Genomic DNA, 13,357 nt, shown 5'->3' with positions numbered 1-13,357 from the left:
TCAATGAGAAATCTTCAAATATATAATTATTCCCTGGTTAAGATATATGTATGTGTATATATACATGTATTTATATATACATACTATAATTGTATACAGAATAGTATACGTGTAATAATATATAGACATATACTACGATACATACACAATAATATGCATATGTACTATGCGTATGCGCGTGTGTATTCGTGTGTGTGTGTGATTCAATATGTTGTTCTGTAACATTATATGCTATGTTACAGTACCTCAAAAGAATTTTTCTTTTTATGTTTTCCAAACTAGTACAATGAACTTATATATTTTTATAAATAAACATAAATCTGTCTATTAGAAAAGAAATCATGACTCGAATAAATGCGATTTCCACTAATGGGTGACATGTGACATGTCAAACCTTAAACACTGCTTGGATTCAAAATAAATATGATTAGGTTATCATAAATAAATGTGTTAAGCAGACAGAATTATAGAGCGGCGATAAAACAACGTATATAAAATTAATGTACGTTAATGATAACATGGAGGTGTAACAGATTAAACCAAAAAGCTTGTTATTCGTTGTTCAATACTTTTAAAAAATTCTTATAGTTTTGTCAACTCAATCTTAACTATTACAAACGCATTTGCTGATAACGTGTCAAATGATAATTATAAAACGTTTTTGAGATTAAACAGACAGATAGAAAGTTGAAACAATTATAAAACTGTTATTTCATCACTTTTTAAATCTTCTAGGAAAACACGTAAACTTCACTATTACGATGTCGTAACGAATGTAGAATTCTGGTTCTATTGTTTGATCACGGCAAGTATGTACACATCGTTACGATTGGTTGAAAATCTGATTTAGTAGTATCCAATTGGCCGATAAGTTAAAATATTTCTCAACCTATGTCAAAACAGTTTGCGATAAATGAAGTATACTGATAAAATAAACAGAACAAATGTTTGACAGAACCGTAACAGATGTTATAATTATTAAACGTTTGTTGATCCTTTTAATTTTATTTGAAATAACTACTTACCGAAAAAGGGAGCTCCTCCCTGGAAGTCGAACTCCAGTTACGCAATGCGATGTATAAGAGGACACGTGAAAATACAGACTGCGCTGTCAAGTCGATTAGAGCGTCGTCTGCTACGATATCTCGACCGAGGATTATACAGGATGCAAGTTGTATGGTTGATTCAGCTGAAGCATGTGCGTTCCTTTATGTAGCCATACTGTAACGTTCTCTGAACGATGATTGGTTAATGTGAATTATTCCATTTTTATTAACCAATCAGCAACGAGAATAATATTATCGCTTTATTTCATAAAAAAGATTAGTTAAAATACGTACTATTCGTCTATCAACATTAATAAAAGCTGGAAAAGTGATTTAAGCATTTTGGTTGAACATTTGCACTAAAATATATTTAGCAAAATTATTAAATGATTCAAGGATTAACTCAGCGATATTAACTATTGTGCCACTTTTTTGAAGAAGTAAACTTTATGTTTCAAAAAATAGGTACACATTAAACAAAGAAATTTTTGTTAGTATTTTAAAATTTCCGGGAAAAAATTCATTATAAATTTTTATAATTAATTCTTCTTTGAAAAATTCTTATTTATTTATAACGATGATAACTAATAATGCAATTTTTTATGGCGAATTCTCTAATCATTTCTCATTAATACTATACAGTAGTTGTTTCAATGATTCTTCGTTAATAGTTTGCAAATTATTTGCGTTGTTATCTGCACTGCTAAAACTTTGTTCTATATCAGCATTAAACATATTCATTTCCATGATATGTGCTGTATTTCTAAAAGTATCATAAGATTTTGATATATCTCCTTTTTGTGTGGGGGATGATACTCTTAAGTGTTCCATTTCAGCAGTGGGTGAAGGTAGTCCATTTTCAAGGGGAGACATTACCATTGAAAAGAAATCATGTGTATCTTCTTGAAATGGTTTCTCATTTTTTGATTGTATTGCTTTACAAGTGTCAAAGGGTTTCTTAAATATAGAACTATTAGGAATGCCAGATTTCCACATATTCCCTGTTTTTTCATTATCATTGTTTGTTCCTGTACATTCTTCTAACTTCTGTTTTTTATTTGTAATGTTAGTATTTGCAATAGTTTGTATTTTTTCAATGTTAGACTCTTTTGTTAAAAGATGCTGACCTTGAGTATTTATTATTAACACATATTTGTTTTCTTCATTATTTACAATATCTAGCATCGTTTGATTTTCCTTTAAAAAATCCTTTTGAGTTTTACATATATCATTGTGTATATCTTGTATATCTGGTAAATTTACTGACTTCTGATCCATGATATTTGTTTGTTGTACATTTCCTGTTTGTTGTGCTGGGCACTTATGAGTTCTTTGACTTACCTATAGTAATGGATAATTAATAAAATCATAAAAGTATTTCTTTTTATTCTGATATACCTTGTATCTGAAGCTTTTTCCACATGTTGTGCATTTATAAGGCATTACACCTGTGTGAATTCTACGATGAACCAAGTATGAAACACGTTGACGAAAACATTTTCCTAAAAAGCAAGCATCTAAATTATAAAAAAGATGATGTCATATTTATCCATCTATTTTTTCATTATAGGAAGGAGCTTTTAATTATAAAATTCTCAAAATATATGCTGTATGAATATAGTTATTACATACTTCTAAATATAAGCAGTATTTGTAGTAGATATAATAAACTACAAAACATTGTTATACATACATTGCAGAAACAGAACAATCCATATTAAATTGTTAGTAATAACTGAAAACAAAACATGCATTATTTCAGTTTTTGCAACACATTTTTAAATAAAATTCTTACAAAAGTTAACATACCACATGTTTCACATGCAAAAGGTTTTTCTCCTGTATGAATTCGTTCATGATTATGCAAAGTAGATAATTCTTTAAATGATCTGCCACAAGTTGTACATGTATAAGGTTTATCATCTTTATGGTATAATCTATGTTTATGATATGACTGCTGGAAAGTAAACGTTTTATTACATATGTTGCACTTATAAGGCATTTCTCCTGAATGTAATCTTTTATGTTTTTTTAGAAAATATTTCGTTGTAAACATTTTATTGCATACATCACATTCCCATTGTTTAGCTTCATGTGTTTTTAAATGCTGCATTACATGTTGTTCCTAAAATAATAAATTTATTTTATTTTGTACAAAAAGACATTCAAAGAAACATATTTACCACCTTTTTAAATTTTTTTCCACATGTGGGGCAGCTAAATTTATTTTCATTAAGTATGAGTTCTATTTGTCCACCTCTGACCAAAGAACCTGAAAATATGTTTATGTTAATGTTTGTTAAATAATAGATATTAATATGCTTTCAATGTAATAAGAAATTACCTAAATTATATCCCATATGTGCTACTCGCATATGCACCATTAAACTACCTCTCATTTTAAATACTTTAGAGCATAAGTGACATGAATAATTCTTAAGTAAATTTTCAGGCATAACATTTAAATCTTTTTCATTGATCATATGTATTAATTGCTTATGTAAAAGCAAAATATTATGATCAGGAAAATGAAAACCACATATATTGCAACGCTCAGTCTTTTGTTTTGTTGATAATGTTTTTATAAGTTTTAATTGAGGTAATATCTCATTATGTTCAAAACTTTCATTTTGTCTTTTATTACATACAATAGATGAATCTTCTTGTATATTCTTATCATTAGCTTTTTCCAATGGTATATTGGTACATGTACTTATAATGTTTGGAAGTTTGTTTGTTATTATCATTTGTTCATTACTACAAGGTTTATCGACAGATCTTCCCATTTTGTCTGCTATTTCTTTGTTTGGTTGTTCACAATGTTGATCCTCTATCCAATTTTTAAATGTTTGGACATTTTCATATTCTGTTTCAGGATAATTTTGTACAAATTTTACATTTTTAACATTTTGATGATCAAAGTACTGTGTAGCATAATCTACTTTTATTGTTTCTTGTAACATTTGTTGAGGCAGTTTTTCTGATTCTATTTCTTTATTCCTTTGAAGTGTATGTATCTCTTTATTTCCACAAATTGAATTTTGTGGAAATGTAATTTGAGATATATGATTCAATGAATTTTGATTTTGAATAGAAACTTCTGGATTCAAAATTGAAGCTTCATCTTTTGTATTTTGCAGACTTTGCGATGATATTAAACTATTTTGAATATTTAAGTTATTCTGTGAAAGTTTATTTGAATCTGTAATTTCTATTTTAGACATATTCCAATCTTGAAAAGTAATACTTTCTAAATTACTTATTATTGGTGGATTATGAGTACTGGTAATAATATTTGTATGTTTCAATGACTCTGTTGTATTATTATTACTTAAATTAATAGTGTGGCTGAATAAGTGAATAGTAAGCTTATCAATACCAAGCAATACTTCATTACACACAGGGCATGTAAGAGGTCGTGTTGCTACGCTTATTAATCCTGCTCGCAATGCATCCAATGTTAAAAAACCTGGTTGTGAGCACAAAGGACATGCTAAAAGTCTTGCACACATGTTTCTTACCAATTTTTATTTATAATGTTTTTTATTCAAAATAATATTTATAATAGAGAGCTTCACTTAATAATATAAATGATAAATAATTTTTCCATCTTTTTTGTATCAATAAAAATTAGCTTTTATACAGACTTAATGTTGGCTATAAAAGTAGAGAGTGTTTGAGATACAAATTTAAAGTAGCTGATTAATTTAAATTTAACACTGTCATTTGTAATATTATTGGGGTTATGCCTGAACTTGACCCAATGGCACAAATTAAAGATCAAAATCATACCTCATATGTTAATAAGTATAGAGAAAAACTCAATGTAAAGCGAAAGTTTTTCTTTTTTAAAGTGCACAAAATAGAACAAAGTTTTATATATGACAATTTAATTATAGAATGAAGATTTCAGATATTTATCTGGGATTCCTTTGATTCTTTGTAGAGTATATGTGATGTTCTTGAAGCTATATTTAGACAAGAAGCGGGACATTTAAGAAGAAAATGTGGTAGAATTAATAATGGTTTTATTAAATTAAAAAAGTATAAAGCTTATACATTTATAACAAGTGAGAACACATACATAATAAAAGATATTTATTTCAATATACTGGACATTTGTATGGTGTGCCATCCTTACAACAATATTCTCTTCCAGCAGAAAGATTTGTGTTAATCCATCCACTGTTACAATTTTTAATAAATAAGTAAGCCTAATATAAAGAAATTATATAATATAATGTTGTTTAATAGTTAATTTGAAGCTATTGTGAAACATTAAAATAAAACTTACCCTTTCCTTATGACAGTCATATTTTATTGAATTACATAGTATTTTAGGACTGTTTGGCAGATGTTTAATAATCTATAGTAAATATTTCATATTTTGCGTTACTTGAGATAAGAAATTAACTGTATCATCAATAAAATATATGTGTGGTAATAATTTTGTATTTTTATAGATTAACTCACAGTGTCCAAGCATTTATTTGTACACAGTTTATTCCCAGTTGGAGTACATGAAAATGCTCCAGGCAAATCATGAAAAATAGCAGGTTCTCCTGTAGGTGATTCTTTACCATCCTTTTTAAATTGTCCACTTAAAAAAATTCCACAAGCACAACCAATTGGAAATTCAGTAGTTACAATTTTAAGAGTATCATTTAAAACTTTTATTTTAATTTGATCTGCTGATGCAGATAAGAAATAGAGAATTGATAACAGAAATGCCGGATTCATCTTTTCTGTAAAAAAATATTTATTTCAGATTTCTCTTATGAATAAGATTATTTTAATTAATAATTACCAATAAAAGAAAACTGTATCTAAGTATATTTAGAATATATAGAAATCTGTACCCTAAACTGTAAAGTATTAATAAAGTATACAAGTATATATTCAGTTTAATGATACTTACATTAATCAAATTGTCTGTATTACTTGCATGAAGTAATGAAAATCAATAAGTCGTGCAGGTTTTGTTGAAAGCGCTTTGTTTTGTAAAATCAGCAATTAAAATGGGTCACATTCACAATAAGCAATATTTCATAATACTGCAGTACTGTAATCATATTATATTTAAAAAAAGCTTGTTTTATTCTTTTAATATGAATATAATCTTAAAATACAAATAAATATATGTACAACAATAAGATGTAGATTACTTTCTTGTTGATAAGATTATACATATTCACTTTATTATGCATTGATATTTTATAACTTTTTGATAAGTTTTGCATTTCCTTTTAAAACTATCTTTTTCCCATTTGCAATACAAATATATTCACATTTCATGATTTTTCTTATAGAAACAATTTGCACTTTTATTTCTATTATATCTCCAGCATAACATGGTGCTGGAAATGTAAAGGTTTGTCCAACTACTATGGTTCCTGGGCCTGGCATTTTTGTACCAAGTACTCCTGATACTAAGCCATTGAGTAGAGCACCATGAACAAGATTATTTGATGTCACAAAATGTATTGGATTATAATCACCAGTTAATTTTGCAAAATTTAGTATATCATCTTTGGTAACTGTTTTAAAAACTGATATTTCATTTCCAACTTTCATGGTGTTTAGAACATCTGAAGGTCCCGTACAATATCTTTGCACATACCTTTTTAGCAATTTAAAGAATGGCTTTGAGAACTTCATTTTATTCCACAATTGAATTATAATATATAATTTTTTAACTACTTCTTTTTTTATGTATCAAGGTATAATTAGGTATATATCCTTCCAAAATATTTTCTATGTATTTTCAGAATTCTCAACTTTATCCTTTATTTCAGTGCAGTCATTTAAAAATATTGCCACTAAGTTTTTAATACGATTATTTTCATGAATTGACAAATCAGATATTTTTCCAATTAATTCAGTTGTTACTTCACTCTTATGATCAGGGGTAATTAAAAATATTAAACTAGTAATTACTGAAAGTATGATATCTTCATCTTGTGAAGAAAGTAATGGTGTTAATAGACAAATACCTTGGTTACGTAAAATGTATAGTTTATTTATTGGATCTAAAATATAATCCTTTTGTTAATTAATAGTTACCACAAGGATGTACTTTTTGAAAATAAATCTTTCAAACCATTATATACCTACCAGCACATACATTACAAATACCTCCTACTGCAAAACGTACTAATTTTAAATTATTTTCTGACAAAGCTTGAAGAAACAAATCAATTATTTGTAGTTGTCTTATGTATCCATAATTGATAGGATCATAAGCAAAATTAGCAAGGTTTGCTAACACTTGTTCCTTTGCTTCTGTGGAAATAATTTATTTTCTATAATTATGCAGTATAACAATTATATAAGTAATTACATTTTTTTTATGCAAATTACCTTTAGATTTAGTGGTCTTAAATTCTGTAGCTAAAAGTTTTAAGAAATCATAACGACCAATAGAACTTTTCCCAGTACGTTTTATTAATTGCTCCTTGCTAGTAAACATGAGAGAATAATTTTCATTTATATTACTTAGCGAAATTTCTCACTCATGATATTTAATTCATGCTATTCCATTACTTTATTTTGAATTTTTTAATCACTATTTTTAAACGGTGGACGTGGTGAAAAAGATAATTTACAGTTCCTCATGTACAAAAATTTCACTTTCGTAGGTGTTTCTTTTGCTCATAATATTTTCTACGATTACATACCAAAATTTTTTTAATTTCTTGTATGTTGTAACGAAAACAGGAAATATTAATTTCACAGCGTATTATGTTATAGCAAGCAGTCGTTAAGTAATAAGATTATCCGGATATGATGGTTTGGGATAAATGTCAGTAAGTACATTATATGTGACTGCATCTGTATTTAGATCATAGTCGATGACCGGATGTGATATTGATATAAAATTAATGCCATTGGTAGACAAACTGTTTCTATTTTATGTGTTGTTATTGAAACCAATCGGCAGCTTGATATTCATAACGAACGTGGTGTACGTTTAAGCGCATATTCGAACATACCATTCCTGTACCCATATTTCTATGAAAGTAGGTAGAGAACGTCATTGCGAAGTCATGGTTAACACGTAGCCGGTGTTCAACGTGTCTTAAACTCCTAGGCTAGGCATAGTGATTTGATAATTTGTTGCAAGCAGCTTGATTTGCAGCGTGTTGAATAGAAACAAATGTTAATATGTTCATGGCAAATGTCTGTTAAAATTTCACGGAAATATTTATCATTACATTCAGAAATTTAAAGGAAATATGTTGCCAAATAGAACATCCATTACAAATACTAAAAAAGATATGTTCCCTGACAAGAAATCGACGTCTAAGCAAATGAAAACTTCCACGTTAACAAACGCCGCTGGTCTTAGTTCTCTTATTACTTTTACTGTTTTGCTACTTGCTTGGATCTCAGGATTTGCTTCTCGGTTATTCGCGGTGATACGTTTTGAAAGTATCATACATGAATTCGATCCTTGGTACGTATTTTTAATTATTATTAATTTATAATAATTATTTAATTTAATATTTTTCATTTAATATTTACCTAACATTTTGTTCATAAAAAATAATTTTCATATTTATTAATAATTTAATTGATAAAGTAAATTAGCTTTACATATATATGTATATATAATGTTATTATAAAATATTACTATAAAATAAAATATTCTTTTATAACATAGGTTTAACTACAGAGCTACAGCATATATGGTACAACATGGATTCTATAATTTTTTAAATTGGTTTGATGAAAGAGCATGGTATCCGCTGGGTCGTATTGTAGGTGGAACTGTTTATCCTGGATTAATGATAACATCTGGATCTATACATTATATATTACATTCTTTAAATATCCCAGTGCATATAAGAGACATTTGTGTATTCTTAGCTCCAATATTTAGTGGTCTTACAGCCATTTCTACGTACTTATTAACAAAAGAAATATGGAGTGCAGGAGCTGGTTTATTTGCAGCGTGTTTTATTGCAATTGTACCTGGTTACATTTCAAGATCTGTAGCAGGAAGTTATGACAATGAAGGCATTGCCATTTTTGCACTACAAATTACATATTATCTGTGGGTTAAGTCAGTTAAAACTGGTTCTATTTTTTGGGCTTCTATGACTGCTCTGTCCTACTTTTATATGGTATCTGCATGGGGTGGTTATGTTTTTATCATTAATTTAATTCCACTTCATGTTTTTGCATTATTGATCATGAATCGATTCAGTAATCGTCTTTTTACAAGTTACACTACATTTTATATTCTGGGACTTTTATTGAGTATGCAAATACCATTTGTTGGTTTTCAACCAATAAGAACATCAGAACACATGGCAGCTGGAGGTGTGTTTGGATTATTAATTTTTGTGGCAACCCTCAGGTGTGTTGATATAATATGTTAGTATAATATATCAAATTTTAATATATCAAATTTTGTAATACAGTATATTTTATTATTATAGATATCTAAGAACTGTACTTACAAAATCTGAAATGAAATACTTTGGAGGAGTGGTTGCAGTTACAGCTGGTATTCTTTTGTTTATTTTAATATGTTTGACTTATGCCGGTGTTATTGCACCTTGGAGTGGAAGGTTTTATTCACTTTGGGATACTGGTTATGCAAAGATACACATTCCAATAATAGCATCTGTTTCTGAACATCAACCTACAACATGGTTTAGCTTTTTCTTTGATTTACACATTCTTGTTACAACGTTTCCTGTGGGCTTGTGGTACTGCATTAAACGTATCAATGATGAACGTGTTTTTGGTAAGATTTAAGAAAAAAATTCTTTATTAATTTACTACACAAATATATTAATTATAATTATTTTACAGTTATATTGTATGCTATAAGTGCTGTTTATTTTGCTGGAGTAATGGTGAGGCTTATGCTCACTTTAACTCCAGTTGTTTGTATGCTTGCTGGAATTGCATTTAGTGACCTTCTTGAATTATTTTTCAAAGAGGAAGACAATGAAAGAAACGATCGAAGTAATAATGGAAGTGAAGAAGAAAGTGAAGAAGAAAGAGAAAGAAGTCCTGGTAGATCACTCTATGATAAAGCTGGTAAACTTCGTAGAATGAGACATGAAAGACCTAGGGGTAATGGAGATGGATTAGGTGTTAATCTTCGAAATGGTGTTGTCATTGGTGCATTTGTATTAATGATGATGTTTACACTGCATTGTACTTGGATTACAAGTAATGCATATTCTAGCCCTTCGATTGTTTTGGCATCATATAGTAACGATGGAGGTAGAGCTATTCTAGATGATTTCAGAGAAGCTTATTATTGGTTAGCACAAAATACACCTACTGATGCTAGGATTATGAGTTGGTGGGATTATGGCTATCAAATTGCTGGGATGGCTAATAGGTATATATTATTAGAGAATAAAATGTGCTATTTAAATTTTTTTGTATATATAATACAATATAATACAATGTGAAGCATTTTCATTTTAACGTAGAACTACGCTTGTGGACAATAACACTTGGAATAATTCACATATAGCTCTAGTTGGAAAAGCAATGAGCTCAAATGAAAGTGCTGCTTATGAAATTATGACATCATTAGATGTAGATTATGTATTAGTTATTTTTGGAGGAATGATTGGATATTCCGGAGATGATGTTAATAAGTTCCTTTGGATGGTGCGAATTGCTGAAGGCGAACATCCACAAGATATTCGTGAAAGTGATTATTTTACTGAAAAAGGAGAATTTCGCGTGGATTCGGAAGGTTCACCTACCCTTTTGAATTCACTAATGTATAAATTAAGCTATTATCGATTTGGGAAAGTAAAGATTGATTATCGATCGCCCTCTGGTTATGATCGTACGCGTAACGCCGAAATAGGAAATAAAAATTTCCAGTTAACATATTTGGAAGAAGCCTACACGACTGAACATTGGCTTGTTAGAATTTACAGGTAATTTTATAGATAACAATAACAAGACCATAAATTAATTTTATAAATTTTATAATTTTTATACTTATAAGTTTCAAATGTCCTTATTCAAATCCAATTTTAGGGTGAAAAAGCCAAATGAATTTAATAGACCAAGCATTCCAATATCTAAACGAATTGTTGCACGAAATGCTAATTCATATGTTAGTAAAAAGGTGAGAATTCTATTTCTTATGCTAAACAGTTAAAGCAGTTAAAACATTTACTTTTGTTGAATTCTTAATCGTATCGTTTTTCCTTCTTTAAATCATAACATTGTGTAATTTTGAAATGTAGTTGAAATCGTGGGGTGGGGGACATTAATGTTACAGACACCACGTCGTAAGAAAGGTTACATAAAAGGCCGGCCAACTATTATTAAAGGACAAAAACCTCAACGAAAAACTACGTAACATACATTTATTATCTAATTCATAATAATTTTCAAATACAACTTTTATAATAAGAAAAAAGAATTATACACCGTCCCTTGGGTCTACCACAAATTGTACCTCAAATTAAGATTTTAATATCATTAAAACTCGAATCAATTAAATATAGAATAAAAGAAATTTTCAACACTGAAAGCAATTGGGACAATTTTTTAACAAAAATGATCTTTAAAAAAGCGATCATGTTTTCAATTTTATTCATTACACTACGAAAATTTCTTATTTTTTCAAAATTATGAAATATTATCTATGTATGACTACTTTACATATCGATTAGGTAAAATATAATTTCTATGTGGTTGCAGTATATGGTGAATTTCTATAATTGAATTTACATTATTCATGGAGTGGAAAAATTCTATATTCATACAGTTTAAATCTTTGTACTTAAGTAGTCCCTAGCTTTTTGCTTACGTGATTTTATGCATATTATGTTCTGATTGCAAATTACGAAAATGAGCTTTGAATTATCACATGAGAAATATGATAAAAGAGTTAATGCGTAAACTTTTCTTATATCTGTTTAATGCACACTAAACATCAATAAGAAAAATTCGCTAGTCAAACTGAACGAAAAAATGGAAACATTTATTATAAATATCAAACAGGTGAGATCAGAGGGATTAAATATGTGTTATGTATACACAGTTATACAGTATTGTATACTATTCTTGTTGAACATTTGTAAGAAGGAACTTGTCACTTAAAAGCATTGTATATTTAATATTTGATTTATCTTTCCTTTTTTTTTGTATAGAATTTAAAAATATAGAAGACAAATTGAATTTTATGCAATGGAAATATGCTTTTAAGTGTAATGTATTATTTTATCTTATAATTTTTTGATTGTCCATTGTTCTAGCACCTTTTTTTAAGTACAGTGCTATAGTTCACATGTTTCATTCAAATTTGAAATTTATATCTTTGTGATCTACATTGTAACCATTCTTCTTATTATAAAACATATTGTTTATTTATAATATGTACATAATCCAATCACTATTTTTAGCAATTGTATGTATTTCAAAAATCACAAAATTATAGTTAAAGCAATGTTAAGTACGCAAAATAGCTGTGTACACAATCATTGTGTATATTTGATTATAAAGAAAACAAAAAAATATAAATGAAACAAGGTTGTAATACATACCACTGACAACATTATTTTATTTCCTATATAAAATTCGGAAGACTAATGCAATTATATTAGAAAAATGGCAAACATTAAAAATTATATAATAATGAAAGAATTAAATATACATGTATATTGTGTATACTAAATGCATATTTAGTATACACAAGAGAGTAAAAAGATTCGTTTATATAATTTGCATACTCTTATTTTATACTATTTGACAAAATAAGATATTAATATAATATTTGAATTCACTTACCTTTTTTTTTAAATAGTAGAGTATTAATAATTAAGCAATTACAAATTTTTTCGGAAAGGATGGACTATATCAACAGGTGGTCTTTTGTAATATATTAATAGGTTATAGTCTTAAATGTCAAAATCAGCTGATCACTGGTAACAACTTTTTGAAGGTTACTAGATTTATGAATTTTGATTGTCTTTTGTAATGCCTTATCACACAAATATAGAATCTAGTTATTTATTAATTCAAAAATTAAATGTTTGAATAAAATCTCGAATAAATATAAAATATGGTTTGATTATGTAGCAATATGAAAATTATTGCTCTTGACATTGACTTCATCGTCCAATTTTATATTTAATACATGCATAATTTATTTTATTTTCATTATTCTTTTTACGTATTTAAGTAATATTTATCAGATTTATATATAGATTTTCTACACCTATATTTTTTAATTAAGTATAATATCCTTTTAGAGCATGTTATTTATATTTGAATAGATATAGATCACGCACTGTTTATTACTTATTAATTATCAA

At 27.8% G+C, this 13,357-nt stretch overlaps 5 protein-coding genes across 10 annotated transcripts; 1 reads left to right on the top strand and 4 right to left on the bottom strand.

Annotated features, from left to right (window-relative positions):
- Positions 1-2,011: 2,011 nt before the first annotated feature.
- On the bottom strand, positions 2,012-4,993 carry LOC138186036 (zinc finger protein 253). 4 transcript variants are annotated; one of them, XM_069125497.1, is made up of 6 exons: positions 3,391-4,993; positions 3,233-3,318; positions 2,856-3,171; positions 2,445-2,548; positions 2,174-2,387; positions 2,012-2,093 (listed from the first exon to the last, which is right to left on the bottom strand). In XM_069125497.1, the coding sequence occupies exons 1-6, from the start codon at positions 4,556-4,558 to the stop codon at positions 2,062-2,064; spliced, it is 1,920 nt and encodes a 639-aa protein (XP_068981598.1). In that variant the 5' UTR covers positions 4,559-4,993; the 3' UTR covers positions 2,012-2,061. The 4 variants fall into 4 exon arrangements, with proteins under 4 accessions (XP_068981598.1, XP_068981599.1, XP_068981601.1 ...); XM_069125498.1 differs by lacking the exons at positions 2,012-2,093; positions 2,174-2,387 and adding an exon at positions 2,679-2,781; XM_069125500.1 differs by lacking the exons at positions 2,012-2,093; positions 2,174-2,387 and adding an exon at positions 2,740-2,781.
- Positions 4,994-5,056: 63 nt separating this feature from the next.
- Positions 5,057-6,254, bottom strand: LOC138186046 (follicle cell protein 3C-1). 2 transcript variants are annotated; one of them, XM_069125522.1, is made up of 4 exons: positions 5,965-6,254; positions 5,520-5,791; positions 5,341-5,412; positions 5,057-5,260 (listed from the first exon to the last, which is right to left on the bottom strand). In XM_069125522.1, the coding sequence occupies exons 2-4, from the start codon at positions 5,784-5,786 to the stop codon at positions 5,150-5,152; spliced, it is 450 nt and encodes a 149-aa protein (XP_068981623.1). In that variant the 5' UTR covers positions 5,787-5,791; positions 5,965-6,254; the 3' UTR covers positions 5,057-5,149. The 2 variants fall into 2 exon arrangements, with proteins under 2 accessions (XP_068981623.1, XP_068981624.1); XM_069125523.1 differs by lacking the exon at positions 5,965-6,254 and adding an exon at positions 5,854-5,952.
- A 6-nt stretch (positions 6,255-6,260) lies between these two features.
- Positions 6,261-6,620, bottom strand: LOC138186431 (hydroxyacyl-thioester dehydratase type 2, mitochondrial-like). Its single transcript, XM_069126320.1, has one exon. The coding sequence runs from the start codon at positions 6,618-6,620 to the stop codon at positions 6,261-6,263; it is 360 nt and encodes a 119-aa protein (XP_068982421.1).
- A 173-nt stretch (positions 6,621-6,793) lies between these two features.
- Positions 6,794-7,755, bottom strand: LOC138186430 (armadillo repeat-containing protein 7-like; the record flags this gene model as incomplete). Its single annotated transcript, XM_069126317.1, has 4 exons — positions 6,794-7,075; positions 7,161-7,328; positions 7,407-7,504; positions 7,724-7,755. Coding segments are annotated over 4 exons (573 nt in total), but the record flags the coding sequence as incomplete, so codon positions are not given.
- Positions 7,756-7,948: 193 nt separating this feature from the next.
- On the top strand, positions 7,949-12,583 carry Stt3B (catalytic subunit 3B of the oligosaccharyltransferase complex). 2 transcript variants are annotated; one of them, XM_069125495.1, is made up of 7 exons: positions 7,949-8,502; positions 8,710-9,408; positions 9,491-9,801; positions 9,870-10,410; positions 10,505-10,966; positions 11,070-11,160; positions 11,282-11,412. In XM_069125495.1, the coding sequence occupies exons 1-7, from the start codon at positions 8,282-8,284 to the stop codon at positions 11,306-11,308; spliced, it is 2,352 nt and encodes a 783-aa protein (XP_068981596.1). In that variant the 5' UTR covers positions 7,949-8,281; the 3' UTR covers positions 11,309-11,412. The 2 variants fall into 2 exon arrangements, with proteins under 2 accessions (XP_068981596.1, XP_068981595.1); XM_069125494.1 differs by having other exon boundaries at positions 7,954-8,502; positions 11,317-12,583.
- Positions 12,584-13,357: the final 774 nt, after the last annotated feature.

Source organism: Bombus flavifrons, chromosome 13, assembly GCF_040668555.2.
Source record: "Bombus flavifrons isolate JBK064 chromosome 13, iyBomFlav1_principal, whole genome shotgun sequence".
Classification (NCBI taxonomy): domain Eukaryota; kingdom Metazoa; phylum Arthropoda; class Insecta; order Hymenoptera; family Apidae; genus Bombus; species Bombus flavifrons.
The sequence above is the reverse complement of the archived record's forward strand: the minus strand, read 5'-3'. Positions and strand labels throughout refer to the sequence as shown.

Bases quoted from the DNA above. Each gene is read 5' to 3' on its own strand.
- LOC138186036 (XM_069125497.1), bottom strand. From the start codon at position 4,558: ATGTGTGCAAGACTTTTAGCATGTCCTTTGTGCTCACAACCAGGTTTT. The intron at 3,319-3,390 runs GTAATTTCTTAT...ACATATTTTCAG, and splicing joins ACATATGGGATATAATTTAG to GTTCTTTGGTCAGAGGTGGA. The intron at 2,094-2,173 runs GTCAGCATCTTT...AATAAAAAACAG, and splicing joins GTTAATAATAAATACTCAAG to AAGTTAGAAGAATGTACAGG.
- LOC138186046 (XM_069125522.1), bottom strand. From the start codon at position 5,786: ATGAATCCGGCATTTCTGTTATCAATTCTCTATTTCTTATCTGCATCA. The intron at 5,413-5,519 runs GTGAGTTAATCT...TATTTACTATAG, and splicing joins CAAATAAATGCTTGGACACT to ATTATTAAACATCTGCCAAA. The intron at 5,261-5,340 runs GTAAGTTTTATT...TCTTTATATTAG, and splicing joins ATGACTGTCATAAGGAAAGG to GCTTACTTATTTATTAAAAA.
- LOC138186431 (XM_069126320.1), bottom strand. From the start codon at position 6,620: ATGAAAGTTGGAAATGAAATATCAGTTTTTAAAACAGTTACCAAAGAT.
- Stt3B (XM_069125494.1), top strand. From the start codon at position 8,282: ATGTTGCCAAATAGAACATCCATTACAAATACTAAAAAAGATATGTTC. The intron at 9,802-9,869 runs GTAAGATTTAAG...ATTATTTTACAG, and splicing joins CAATGATGAACGTGTTTTTG to TTATATTGTATGCTATAAGT. The intron at 10,411-10,504 runs GTATATATTATT...ATTTTAACGTAG, and splicing joins ATTGCTGGGATGGCTAATAG to AACTACGCTTGTGGACAATA.